This window comes from Ostrinia nubilalis, chromosome 6 (assembly GCF_963855985.1).
Source record: "Ostrinia nubilalis chromosome 6, ilOstNubi1.1, whole genome shotgun sequence".
Taxonomy (NCBI): domain Eukaryota; kingdom Metazoa; phylum Arthropoda; class Insecta; order Lepidoptera; family Crambidae; genus Ostrinia; species Ostrinia nubilalis.
Window position 1 is genome coordinate 10,714,383 of NC_087093.1, and position 13,658 is coordinate 10,728,040.

The 13,658-nt window shown below is 36.7% G+C and overlaps 1 protein-coding gene across 2 annotated transcripts in view; it reads right to left on the bottom strand.

Annotated features, from left to right (window-relative positions):
* Positions 1 to 13,658, bottom strand: part of LOC135072602 (phosphoinositide 3-kinase adapter protein 1) — a 33,125-nt gene that overhangs the window by 16,103 nt on the left and 3,364 nt on the right. The window contains exon 1 of one of the 2 annotated variants that reach the window (XM_063966589.1): positions 5,921 to 6,007. The exons of the other annotated variant lie outside the window; for it this stretch is intronic. Within the exon in view, the coding sequence (XP_063822659.1) occupies positions 5,921 to 5,957 (37 nt within the window). The 5' untranslated portion in view covers positions 5,958 to 6,007. Of the gene's footprint in view, positions 1 to 5,920; positions 6,008 to 13,658 lie in introns of those variants that run through there. 2 annotated transcript variants of the gene reach the window in all.

Genomic DNA, 13,658 nt, shown 5'->3' on the forward strand with positions numbered 1-13,658 from the left:
TTCGTAAGTAGAAGGCTTTATAAAGTTACATTCCTGCATTTAAAGTTCTAGGTCTCGAAGACAAAGGGATGCAGTCGTATGTTTAAGTAGGCACAACACAACTTTATGAAACGGAAATGCTTAAGAGCGTTTACGTCTAGCGTGGCATGTCAAGTTTAGGTATTTTCGATGCTGTTTTTATTCACACTAAAATAATTGTGACTGTGTGCGTGTTCTCACGCTCTATAGTCAAACCAAAACACTTTGATCCACCATCGTAAAAGTGTGCCAGGCTGTCAAGTGACAGCTCAAGGAAACTATAAAATCTTCAAATCTTCCAACACCGACTCCATAATTATAAATCATGGTATACATTAGTCCTAATCAATAATAAATACGTAAATTCTTTATCAAATAGTAAATTGTCAAAGGTTTTTTACTATTTTGAGAATATTTTATACAGCCCATGTTCAGCAGAAAAAAAATTGAATTTTAATGGTGAGAGATTTTTTCAAATCGGTTCTATTCAAAACAAACTTTTCCTGTTAACTATTCTTTTTTTATCCGGAAAATGCATAACATTTCATACCCACCAGCTGCGGGGGCAGCTAGTGGGCTATGTGGGGTTCTTCCTACCAGAAAAGGTGGGTAGCCCCTACACCCACTAAAAACCTGACTGTTACTGCCATGATCCATATGAGTGATATGAGGAAACGCGGGACATCGCCATTGGCTGTTGCCTGTAGCATTCGTCCTTAGCCGCCACCAGACACCTCCATGTCTAGCGACCGAGGCCTGTTAGGAAGGGATAGTTGGAGACCATAAGCTGTCCTCTTGCGCCCAGGGTGTCGGCGGCGGATAACCGGAGTGTCGGCTGAGGCCTCTCGCTCCCCCTTTCCACTGCACACTATACCATAAGATTATTTGTCTCATAAGAATATATTTTATACTAATGTAGATATTGTTTCCGAAAGCGAGCGGGTTCATTCCGTACCTGTACGCTTTATGCGTTCTCTAGCAAAAGCTGAAAATCAGTGTTCCTTTTGAGGGTAGTGTTTATGTTACGGTCAAAGTGATAAATGTGAAAATTATGAATAATCTCCGGTTATTATGAATAATTACCGCATGATTTGGTAAATGTGATTAATATGAGGTCATTTATGTGTGTATAAAACTAAATAGGCGGCTTAGGGGTGGCCCAAGGGCCACCCCCGCCGCACCTTAACCTATTTTTCACTTTTAATCAAAACATTATGTTATAGGCATCATAGAAAAGTAATATTATGCAAGAAACATTCCAAACTCATTATGCCAAATTATATTAGTATATGATATCAAAACGTTCAAGAGTTTGGCTGTACACGAGCACGTACACAAGATGTTGTTCGCTTTTATGAAATTTGTTAGTACTCAGGTTGAATTATTAAATAATCACTGTTAAATGTGATTAATTTATCACTTTTACCGCGACTGTCGGTAATTATTCATAATAACCGGTTATTATTAATAATTTTCAATTTATCACATTAACCGTAACATTTATACTGAGCTCTTTGCTTTTTGCATCGCTGCGGCACACACCACTCTGACGCAGGGAACTATTTGAAACGCTAGTCATCTTTATCTTATGTTGTTTTGTCACTTTTGTTATGTTGCAACTGTTGAAATTATTACTAACCTGTGTAACAAAATACCAGTGGTGTCACCTAGTGTGTTTCTTGACTAACTAACTTTATTTCGATATTGAATTGAATTTCAATAGCAACTATACATAATGTGTGTGTTAAAAGCATTATAAAAAGTGTGTTACAACAAATAAACAATTTATCTATCTATCTCACGCCTCTTCCCGATTGGTAGGGAGAGGTCATTTCCAACCGCCACTCGTTCGCTTAGGCTGGGCACTGTTGGAGCGTGTCAGTCTGCTGCGGTGACTCACGTGCCAAGACTGCAGTGTTAACTGACAACCATCTACAGGCTCTCGGCCTATACGGTGGAGGAATGGCCCGAAGCACCCATGGCCCGGTAGAACCTGGGTCGCCCTATGTGTGAGGCGATCAAGCCGTCGCACCCACTCCTCTAATACAGGCAGAACTAACTGCCTCTATGGTGCGACGTAAAATTTGGCTGACGGCCAGGCGTACCCTTCAGCACTCTAGGGCCTAGATCCTCAAGCCACTACCTTTTGGTTTCCACCTCTCGTGGTGCACGTACACGTACATTTCCCCTTGGGACCTATGGTCACCTCGCAACTGGCGTCTATTCTCGGTTGTCGACACTAGCTTTGTCGCCACTGAGGATAAATGGCATAAATAATATCGATTGTCACCAGTGGCGACACATACTTTCCCAGTTGTAGCTACAGGCTTTCTCACAACTTATGACAAATTAGAAAAATACATCCCAATTATGCCTAGTGGGGACGTACACAAATATTGACGCAAATGTCATCGTGCATGACATACGTAAAGTAAAAGTCAAGTAAGACCAGATGAATACAAATATTATTAATTTTATTTTGAACTAGCGGCCGCCCGCGACTTCGTACGCGTGGACCTCGTTTTACTCCTTAGTTCGTAAAATCTGTTATTTGATATCATGTTGATAGATGGCGTTTCACGGCTTCCCCCGCATGAATATTTACGAACGTCAAAAACAGTAGTTTGTCCAGCGCTGTAGATTTTAACCAATGACGATAAATTGCGCTTTTTAGACACGTCTTATTTATTTATTGAAATTTATTTGTCACATATCGTCATAAATTATAACCTATAATTATGTTAATCTGGGTTATAAACAATAATACTGTAAAGTTTCAACAAAATCCGTTCAGTAGTTTTTGAGTGAAAGAGTAACAAACATCCAGACATCCAAACTTTCGCATTTATAATAGGTTAGTAGGATTGTTATACGTCGCCACTAATGACAATATTTTTTTTCCTATTTATCCTCAGTAGGGACATAGTCAGTGTCCACAACTGGGAATAGACGGACTGCGGATACTATGCGGTATTTACGAATTACCTCAGCCTGTGCCTCAGTGATATCATGCGTTGCGCTTTTTTCAACAGTAGGATGCTCCACGACTACACCGCACTGTGCCATACTTGAGCCCCATATAGGACCATATAACGCGCGACGCAAAAGTATAGTGAGCGACTCAGTGCGGCCGGGCCTCCGAGATTAGGCATCAATCGGCTTAGTGCGCCGGCGGTAGCCAAAAGCTTAGGGGTGAGACGATTCAAGTGGCCGTCAAATGACCACTGACCAACTAACTACAATCCCAGGTACCTACCGCAAAGATTTTCCGACTGTAATAATATGTTGTGTATGTTCCCCCTACAACTAGGTGGGACCCCTTTTGGCAGAGCATTCCTATTAACTATTCTGTAACCACCTATTTATGGCAAATAAATTATTAGTATTATTCCTCTTTATAATATTAGTATACATACATAACTTGCTGTTCCAAATTTTCGTCATTCGTTTTCGTTTCATCGCTAAAAATAACTTAATTTTATTTTTCATTACGTCTGAAATAGAATTTGTAGTAAAAATAGACTGTAATGAAAAATAACAATAAAATATTTTAATTACCACGTGATCGCAAAATCTACCACCAAGATTTTGCGGATACACTATAAAAGTCCAGCTACCTGTCAAAGATCAACGTACGCGTGACACATGTCAGCAGAGCACCGAGCGACGTGACCTCACTCTGGAACGCCTCGAGGCGGACTGAATTTAAACGATTCGTGCGCGGCGTTTTATAGTACTTTTCAAATACTCATAGAAAAAAAATTACAATGAATTATTTTAAATTTCAAAGTAAATATTTTAGATAAGATATTCTTCTATTATATTAAGCTATTTTTGTGTTGAATAAAGGAAGAATATTGGTGAAAAAATCACTTTGATTTTTGGGTATTTCACGTTCTTTTAATTTGTGATTTCTTATTGTAAAATGCTTAAATCTAAAAATTTTCTCAGATAACTATTTGCCCAAGGATCTATGCTATAGGATATAAATGTTTGTTAAATCGTTTTCACAGTATTTTTATAAAAAATTCAGCTTGTAAACTGACGCTAAAGTGGAAATTTACAAAACCTGTGTGGACTTATCTTGATAGAATTCTTAAATACTAAACTAATCGCGATATTTTCTCAATTAACTATTTAGACGACGAAATTGCCTAACTATTTATGCCTATAACATATTTGTAATATTACTGGTTAATGATTGTAACGAGTTGAAAAAGTACTGTTTTTGCGCCAAACGGCGTAAACGCTCTTAATAAATTATCTGTGGCGAAAACGAGGGTGTTTTATGAATAAAGTTCTCATAATCAAATGCGCGGTCAATTCAAGTAATGCAGGCATAATGAAGAAGAGTCCTTTCATTGAGAAAAAATACTATTAACATTTTTTTTAGAAATTTCTGGGCCCGCATGTGCAAAGTATCCATTTTAGGGTCGAGGGCGGAATAAAAGCTGCGGCCCTGGGAACATGTGCCGAACACAAAAACTGCCTCGAACAATGAAGGAAGACTATACAGAACATTTAATACCACATTAAGTATACTTGTTGATGTATTTGACAGTAATTAATCGATCGTAAGTACGCACGCGCACGATACACGACAGTTTAATGTTATGTTTTTATGAGCAGATTTATATTTGATTTCGAGAAAGAGATTAAGATAATAATAAGTACACGTCTTTCGATTCTAATAATATAATCAGTTACGGTAGTGTAGTTATGAGAACGAGCCGACATCTGTTTTAAACCTAGTATGAACAATTTAAGCATCCGTTGTCTTAAATGATTCAGACGAAAATTCTTGGAAAGTTAAATAAGATTGAACATATTTTCGGTAGAGCTAGAGATAGATACATGATGTTTTGATTATAAATGTAATTAACTTTTAATGTATGTTAGTTCAGTAGTTGTGCAAAGTTTATGTACGATAAAGCTTAAGTATGCATCTTACTAATTGTGTGCATTCTTGTGTAGGTATCTATCAAAAATACTAAGGCTGAATTGCACCATCTTACATACGTCAAAAATCTGTCAAACTCCATACAAAATACACCGGTCATCGTTATAGTTACAGTTAAAGTTTGGTGGTGCAACTCAGCCTAAGTTCATAAATTGTGAAACACAGTGTAAGTTTTAGTTGTCAATTATTTTATTGCATATTGATATTTTTTATATTAGGATTAATTAATTCATTTGTAAGTATAAACATGACTTCGAGCCGCGTATCTACCTAACCATCTATAATATTAGCATCCGAGACATCAACTATGCAGAAACACTCCTTGAATATCATATTGCATATTATTACATGCTCACACAGTAGACAGAATAGATAAGTATTAAGATGTATTTTAATAGGCATGCTCTAACCACTGCAACAAACGCAACAATAAAATTTAATCATGATAGAGTCTATCTTTGCCTACATAGTATTTGAATAACTCAAATGAAGTAGATAGGTGGTAGGTACTGAAATATGTTTTAATATAATAATATTGTTATAATTTTAACAAAATATAATGACTACTGAATTTTAATATATCTCTCTCAACGCTCAAAAGTATACCTATCATGACAAATTAAATTTTTAAAAACATCCAACCTCCTAAAATAGGTGCTCAACTCAAATCTAATCAGTCGACGAATAAAATTAAGCTACCCACAAAGAGAGGCGAGTTGTTGCTGAAAAAATTAAACTTTGATCAAAACTCGGCGATTTGATTAAAATTATCAGAAATTCCGACAACTCAACGAAGTTAATGAACCAAACAAAATTACAAAAGTTTCAGCTGCCCCTAAACAAGATAAGGCGGGCGGGCGGCCACGGAACTTTCATAATAAGCTCGCGTATACATCGATATTGATAACTGTATTGAATATTATAATCTGAAGTGTGTCTTACTTGTGGCACGGAGGCAATAGTCAAATTGGGGTCCCATTTTTGTAGATCACCAAATACACACTAAACACGACACATCCCGTCGAGTGCGCGGCGGGCTCTGCGCGGCGCTCCGACTCTCAGGGAAGCGCGGGCGCAGGTGCGTGGAGCGGCGGCGCACACGTGCGGGCTTTCACGAGGAAGCAGAGCTTTCATAGCACGCGCGCCAGGAAACGTCACTGGTACTCTCCAAATCTTTTCCAAACTACACAAATATAACCCCTATTCCGAAAGCAATACGATTCTAGCTGGACGCGGAGTCTGCGTTCTGTATATACCGCTCTACATCCGTTTCGGTAGCTCACTAGGCGTTATGTTTGTAAATAAACGCCGTACATTGTTGATGTTTGCTGACGTTCATTTATATTCGCGGCTGGTAGAGTTTCGCCCAGAAAGGGTGGTACTCGTGAAATTTCGAGCGCTTTTAGTCTGTAAACAAAGCAGCGATTCTATAACTTGGGGTGACTAACCATGAGACGGGGAATTTAGAATACTGTAACTAACTGAAATAGTTATTGATTTATCTGGTTATTTAGGTTTAAAGCTACACACCAACTGATTTTCAGTCACGGAGCGAATGAGCTATCGTCTTACAAAGTTATTAAAGTCGGCTTGCAATCGCGCATGACGACATTATTACATTTTCAATCTCCACTTCTCAGTTCGGTCGAAAAATGAGGAGCGTGACGTGGGTGGTATTCTTGAGACGGTCGCTCACGGTTTAGTCACAGAACATTTAAAAAACACACTGTTTTCGTAAATTGTAAGGTACTTTGAGTGAAAAACGAGCGAGTTGGTCGCTGCCGTATGCTGTAAATGAAATAAAATTTCCCTATTTGACGCTCACTGCTACTTCCTTGTCGGTTGTATTTAGTTATTAATATCAAAGAACTAAATAAGGGCATGAAACTAAAATTAGATAAACTCAGCGATAGGTAGAGATGGGTTTCCACCCGGGTAAAAACCCACATGGGGGTAAAAACCCAATAAAAACCCATTTCATTCCACCCGTAGGTGTTTATAGCGGGTAAAAACAAATAATTTCATAATTTTATCAATTGGTATCTTTTCTTTGTTTTTATTTAATTTTTCTCATTTAAGTTTGTTAATTACTAGCTGACCCGGCGAACTCTGTTCCGCCTTAAAGGCAATAAAGCCATCGCAATTTTTCCTTATTTGCTCACCGTTTAGACCTACCCTGGACTACGACAAACATTTTAAAACCAAAATCAGCTCAATCGGCCCAGCCGTTCTCGAGTTTTAATCAGACTAACGACTGTTCGTTAGTCATTGCTATCAATTCATTTTGATTTAGATAGATAGATAGAAGATAGTTATATCGAGGCTAAATCGTAAAATTGATCACGTTATGATGATGTGACCGATCATTTCATAAAATGGTGTTATTTCAAGAATCGCTGAACCGATTTAGAAGGAATTTAGTAGGAACACAATAATTTGTGATCATGGCAAGGACATTTTGGGGGGGAGACTTGGAGTTTTGCAGTTTGGGATGGGTTGCAAAACTAGGGGTTTTGCAAGTTTGAAGGTAGCAGTAGCAAGGTCCGTGATTTTAATTTTCAGTTTGATACCTCAATGAATTTTACTTTTCATTTATGCGAGTAGTTTTATCCGTTAATATGGAGAAGTTAATACATTTTTAGAGTAAGTAAATTAGATTTCTATTTTTTTTGTAACGAAACTTACGAATAAAAATTTAGATGAATATTCCTTGACTGCGTAGGTATCTATTTCAGGGAATTATGCTAATTTGCTTTTCCTCGATCGATTTCCTGCTATATCTTTCAGTATTCTTGTGCATCAAGTTTTTCATACAGTTCAAAAATATTTCTTCAAAATCAGAACCAAGTCGAATGATCCGCAGATCGGTCCCCCGTTAGTGGAAGTAAAAAAAATACGCCAGATGTCGGGCGACTGTGTTTACACGCGTCTCTAAACAAAGCTCACTTTTGTGCTTACACATTGACAAAGGCATTGCTTGAGACAGTGCTTGGTCAGTGCAGAACTAATAATAACCAATGCAATAAATCTTTGGTCTACTTTTGTCCGTATTAGAATCAATATTAGAATCAGATTTACAGAGCTAAGTACCTACCTATGTTTTGAACCCATGTCATGTTTTGAGAAAAACTAGACTTGTGGAAAGTCACAAAATTACAACATGCCACACTTTTACGTAAAGTTTTTTAAGTTGTGCTTGAATATTCTATACTTATATAATAAATCTGTAGAGAGGTCAATTCTGTACATGAAATATATTTACAAAATAACTATCAGGGGGTGATTAGTGATCGATACTGATGCCAAAAATGCAATCAGTAAAATTTTTGTCTGTCTGTCTGTCTCTGTCTGTCTGTCTGTATGTTCCTTATAGAAACAAAAACTACTCGACGGATTTTAACGAAACTTGGTACAATTATTCTTCATACTCCTGGGCAGGTTATAGTATACTTAGGAATTCCCACGGGAACGAGAATTAGCGGGAAAATCCTTTTGTATGAAAAATCTAAACCACTTAAGTTAGACGCTTGAAATTTGGCATGCAGGTACCTTAGTAAACTTAAAGCTTAGTTACAACAGGATATTGCAAAATTCCCACGGGGACGGGAGTTAGCGGGAAAAAACATTCAAAAAATCTAAACCGCGTAAGATAGATGAAGGGGATAAAACGGGATCCATGCGTACGAAGTCGCGGGCGGCCGCTAGTACATAATACTTGCTTTACCTACTTTTGACTGCTTTACTTTACTTTAGACTGAAAAATACTGAAAAATCAAATAAATCATTCAATTTGTGGACACGTCAACTGGTGGGAAATATAAAAAGCGCTTTTCAGAGCGGCGCCAACGCCGACTGCCGGACTTGTCAATTATATTGTTTTATGAATATAAATAAACCATGATTCCAAGGACTGCCTCTACTCTACGTCCTGGTTGAATATTTATAAATGATTACGACCGATAATGAGGTACAAATAAGCCTGTACTTATAAAGCTAGAGATTCATACTATAGGCTCTACAAGTTATTTTATAACGGACTTTAATCAAATCGTTAATTGTAAACGACTAGCGGTTCGAGGCAATTATTTTTTTCTATTAACAAGCTTATATCAATATTAAACACATTAAAGAATAATAGATAAGCTCCAGAAACGATGAGAAAGTATTTAGTCATGAACAATGAAGTGATTACTCATTAGGTAACTCTTAGGTTTTAAAAAATAACTTTGGGTGGATCATCACTCCATCAAGCAAGATGCAGGACACGAGCGTCCCAGTTGAAGTTCATTTAATTTTATTTTGTGTAAAAAGGTTGTAATAAAAAGTAAGGGATAAAAAGGAGTTGCAGGTCAAAACCCGTGCGACATTCCCGGAATGCATTTGGTTTATTTTCGCGGGCACGCTCACCGCACGTTGATTAAAATCCCTCGTTAGTCATGTACTCCTTACTTATTATTTTATTTTAATCCCTTACATGATGTATTAATAAAGGATCTGTGTTAAGTTTAAGAGCAAAGTAAGTGAGGTGAAGCTGAATAGCGAATGTTTTTGTAGGGTAAATGAAGAGTAAGTAAAACGAAGCTTTATAGTTTTAATGATTTTAGGAAAAACAGTATTTGTAACTTTAAAGCTCTACTAAACAGGTAGGTTATTACATGGACCTATAAAAAAGTCGGACGGATTCTCATCAACAAAATACTGTGACATTAGGATACACCAGCTTGCCTGTACGTACAGCCCGGCACGCACACATTCACACCCTGTTACACCACTTCGAGTGCAAACTTCACACAGTTGACACATTTAAGCAGCGAAAAAACAACACGAATACGACATGTCTTGTGTGATGAAATTGTGTAAAAACCGTTCTGTTCGAACAAACAAAAATTAAGGAATCACATTTCACAGGCAAAATAATAATCCAATCACTTATTTCCCGACATTAAAATATTGAAATTAATTGAAATCAAACGTCATTCACTCGAAAAAATAATACGTCAAAGACCAGTGTTCTCAGTTATTTACGTGGGAAAATTACCCGAAATATGGGAAATTAATAATAATTTTAGGACTTTTTAGTTATTTATTACGAAATATACTATGGAAATAAAATAATTTATCATAATAATTGTGTTTTAATGGGATATATTTTCATAGGCAAATTTGATCCTTCCCAAAAATGTGGAACTGCAAAATTCAAATTTTCTTACATTGATTTCAAGTCAGTGTCAGGTTGTATGTTAAAAAAAATCTATCAGAGATAATAATAATATATTGATGATGCATAAGATTATGATTATAATGTACACAAGATTCGTAATTTGTAACTGCGTGAATCATTTTTGATCAACATTATGTACATAACTACATACCCTGACACACTGACTTGCAAACAATGTAAGAAAATTTGAACATTGAAAATTTCGCGCCTACCTCAACGCATTCACCTTTCATCCTTTTAAAATGGCACGGAATAATTCTGTCTACATTTCCAAGTAACATCTGCCGATCTATGTTTTTCTTAAAATAAATGGGTAAAATGTTTTGGCTAACATGGCATCCCTAAATTCACTCACACAATAGACAAACGCCAAAATTTTGCGTCACAGTTTTGTTGTAGCGCGAGTTCCGTCCGCCTTTTTTTATAGGTCCATGGGTTATTATTAGAACAACTAATCTATTCTTTTGCCGGAGTCCTACACTAGTCCTGGATATTAAGTTAGGGAATGTGTATCTAATAAATAAGAGGTATCTACTTACTTGCACTCTAGTGTATAGTGCACCACAGACCACGGGAAGATAGAGCAAATTGAACCGACGGTAACGGAAACGGCCAATTGTATCTAAGCCGTCGTCCGCCGTCCCAGCGGACAATAATACCCATCTTAGTATGTATAATAAGCGGCCATTACGTCAATCGAACATAAATAGATATTTGTATTTAATGCCAAAACCCTCGTTGAATTGATAATCTTTAGACGGGGTCAAAATCCTTCAAATCAATTAACTGAAAGTTAACTAAAGTCATTGTTCCTTAATTACAGAAACATGATATGTGCATTGTGCATTTATGTAATTAATACACGACGGAACTTTAAATTAAAGAGTACGTATTGCTTGAGACCAGTTAAATTACATTGCCTTAAGTCATGGGAAGCTAAAAGAATAACCCACTAAAAACATTTCCATGTTAAATGTTGCCAAGAAAAGACCATAAGGCTCGCACCGTCAAATCAGATCTGCTGATGTAGAGCCAATAAGTCACATACTTATTTGACTAAGGTGTAAAGTTTGTGAAGTTAGGATTTGCAGAGTTTAGGGCGTGTAGAGTTATCTTATGCCCGATTTCACCATCAATCCCTAATTTTTAAGTGATCACTTTGAACGCAAAATTCCTGTTATGTGTAGGGGTCACTTAAAAACTCTACACGCCCTAACTATGCAAGGCCTAACTTCACAAACTCTCCAGCTTAGTCAAAATATGTGGCTTGGCCATTTCGCTATGAGCGTAAGGTGAAAAATTTATTCACTGTTCATTACTTTTCTGCTAGTTCTTGTAGTAATGAAACATCCATGCTAACTGCCTTGTTTTGAATATAAATATTAAAGATTACCTAGTTTTTAATTATTCCAAACTTTATTACTTTTACAAGTAGGTAATGATGATGATTTCCAGAGAGCTTTCAAAATAGATCTTCTGTTTAATTTCAAATACAAAGTTCATCGCCCAACTGTATCAACAGATACAGACGGTGTATGACGAAGTGGATTATCGACTCACGCCTTTCAAATTAGGATTTGTAAACACCTTACCTGTGTTCGGAATTAGGTCATAAAGAATAATATTTGGTTTCTCAGATAACTTCCTGTTAGGTCGTCGGTGTATTACGAAATGAAATGTTTGCCTTCTATTACACTTATATGCATATTGTGGCAACCTAAATAAGGCAACTATATTAGATAAGGTGTACCTATATGCTTTGTTGGTTGTCCTTAAAATAAATAAATTCAAAACTAAACATAACATACATTCTATACTCTCGGTTCTGTGATTGATTTAAGTAAATATGTATCCCACCAAAAACATTCTGTAAAAAACTAGCCAAGTCTCGATGGAGCTGCTTGTTTATCTCTAAAAAGTAATGAAATCTAGACAAAGTCGTGCCAAGTCTAGGTTCCTTACTGCGATTTCTTTATTATTATAGTTAATTTTGTGTGACTTGGCCGTTGAAGGGTGACAAAACCAGGTGCTCCATGACACCATTGCTGCATTGCACCAATCTGTCGCCAGAATCGCTACCCATTGACGATGGAAAATTGCCACTGGGAAAACGTTGATTCAACAATAACCAGTCAATTGTAGGTTTAGTAAAGCTGCGTATTTATAATACTTATGTATGATTATCTTAATAAAGATTGTTCAACGGCCAAGTCACACAACATTAACTATAATAATAAAGAAATCGCAGTAAGGAACCATAGACTTGGCACGACTTTGTCTAGATTTCATTACTTTTTAGAGATAAACAAGCAGCTCCATCGAGACTTGGCTAGTTTTTTACAGAATGTTTTTGGTGGGATTTCACTTCTTTTTGTAGAATGTGGCAAAATTATTTAACGTCGTCGTTTTATCGTCATTTTTTTTACGATATTAAACACAAATAAACTCAACTCAACTCAACCTTTAAAATGGACAACGAATCAGAATTGTTTTAATAACATAACCTTAGCGAACCTTATAATATAATAAACGAAATCAACGAAATGCAAATTACACAACATTCAACTTAATCGATGACTTTCTCTAGAAAAGAAAAAAATCTGGACACCGCTTGCTAGTGCTAGCGCCATCTAGCGGTGAGCGATACAGGCGAACACCACGGTGCCGGAGTAGTATTGATTATGAATGTGGTGTTACTCCAGATCTTCGATTTTCCTAGTTTTTATAGTTTTCCCTTTATGTGGCCATTAAACCCTAACTCTGTACCAAATTTCAGCTCTCTGAGTTTATGGGAAGTACTATTTCTATTTTGATGATCATCAGTGAGTGAGTGAGTGTCGTAAATGCGAAACTTTGCTTTCGCTTAACTTCGGAACTAAATGACCTACAGACTTGAAATTTTGGATTTTAAGTATGTGATTATAGCTTACTAGATGACGAAAATTTCTGTGTTCTGGTCTTATCCAGAGGTTCTCAAATAGGGGCCTGAAAATGCGGCGAAATGGTTCCAGTAAAGGATGGTACGGCAGTGTTTGCTTCGCGCTCGACTTGGCGGGGGCACTGCCGTGCCCCCAGATTTGAACGAGTTTCGGAGTAAGAGCCTTTAGCACAGTAGGTATGCCTTTAGTCTTTGAATTATTAAAACCTAATATATTTTGTTAATAGTATTGCTACTATCTATTTCATTAGGTTAATTAGATAATTTAGTCGTAGAAAACTTCCAAATGCATTGTTATTTGAATGCGTGAAAGTTTTCACACTGCATTACATTACTTATGTAGGTACTTTGTAGTAAATAAATAGTTTCTAACCACATAACGTTTTGACGTCGCTTGTAATCAACATTGTTTGTATCGTAAGAATACGTTTCTCTAGCACTACTTAATGATTAGATATAAAATTAGCATAATGATTGGCTTCGTTAGTTTATGGGGGCACGAAAACAATGAATAATAAACA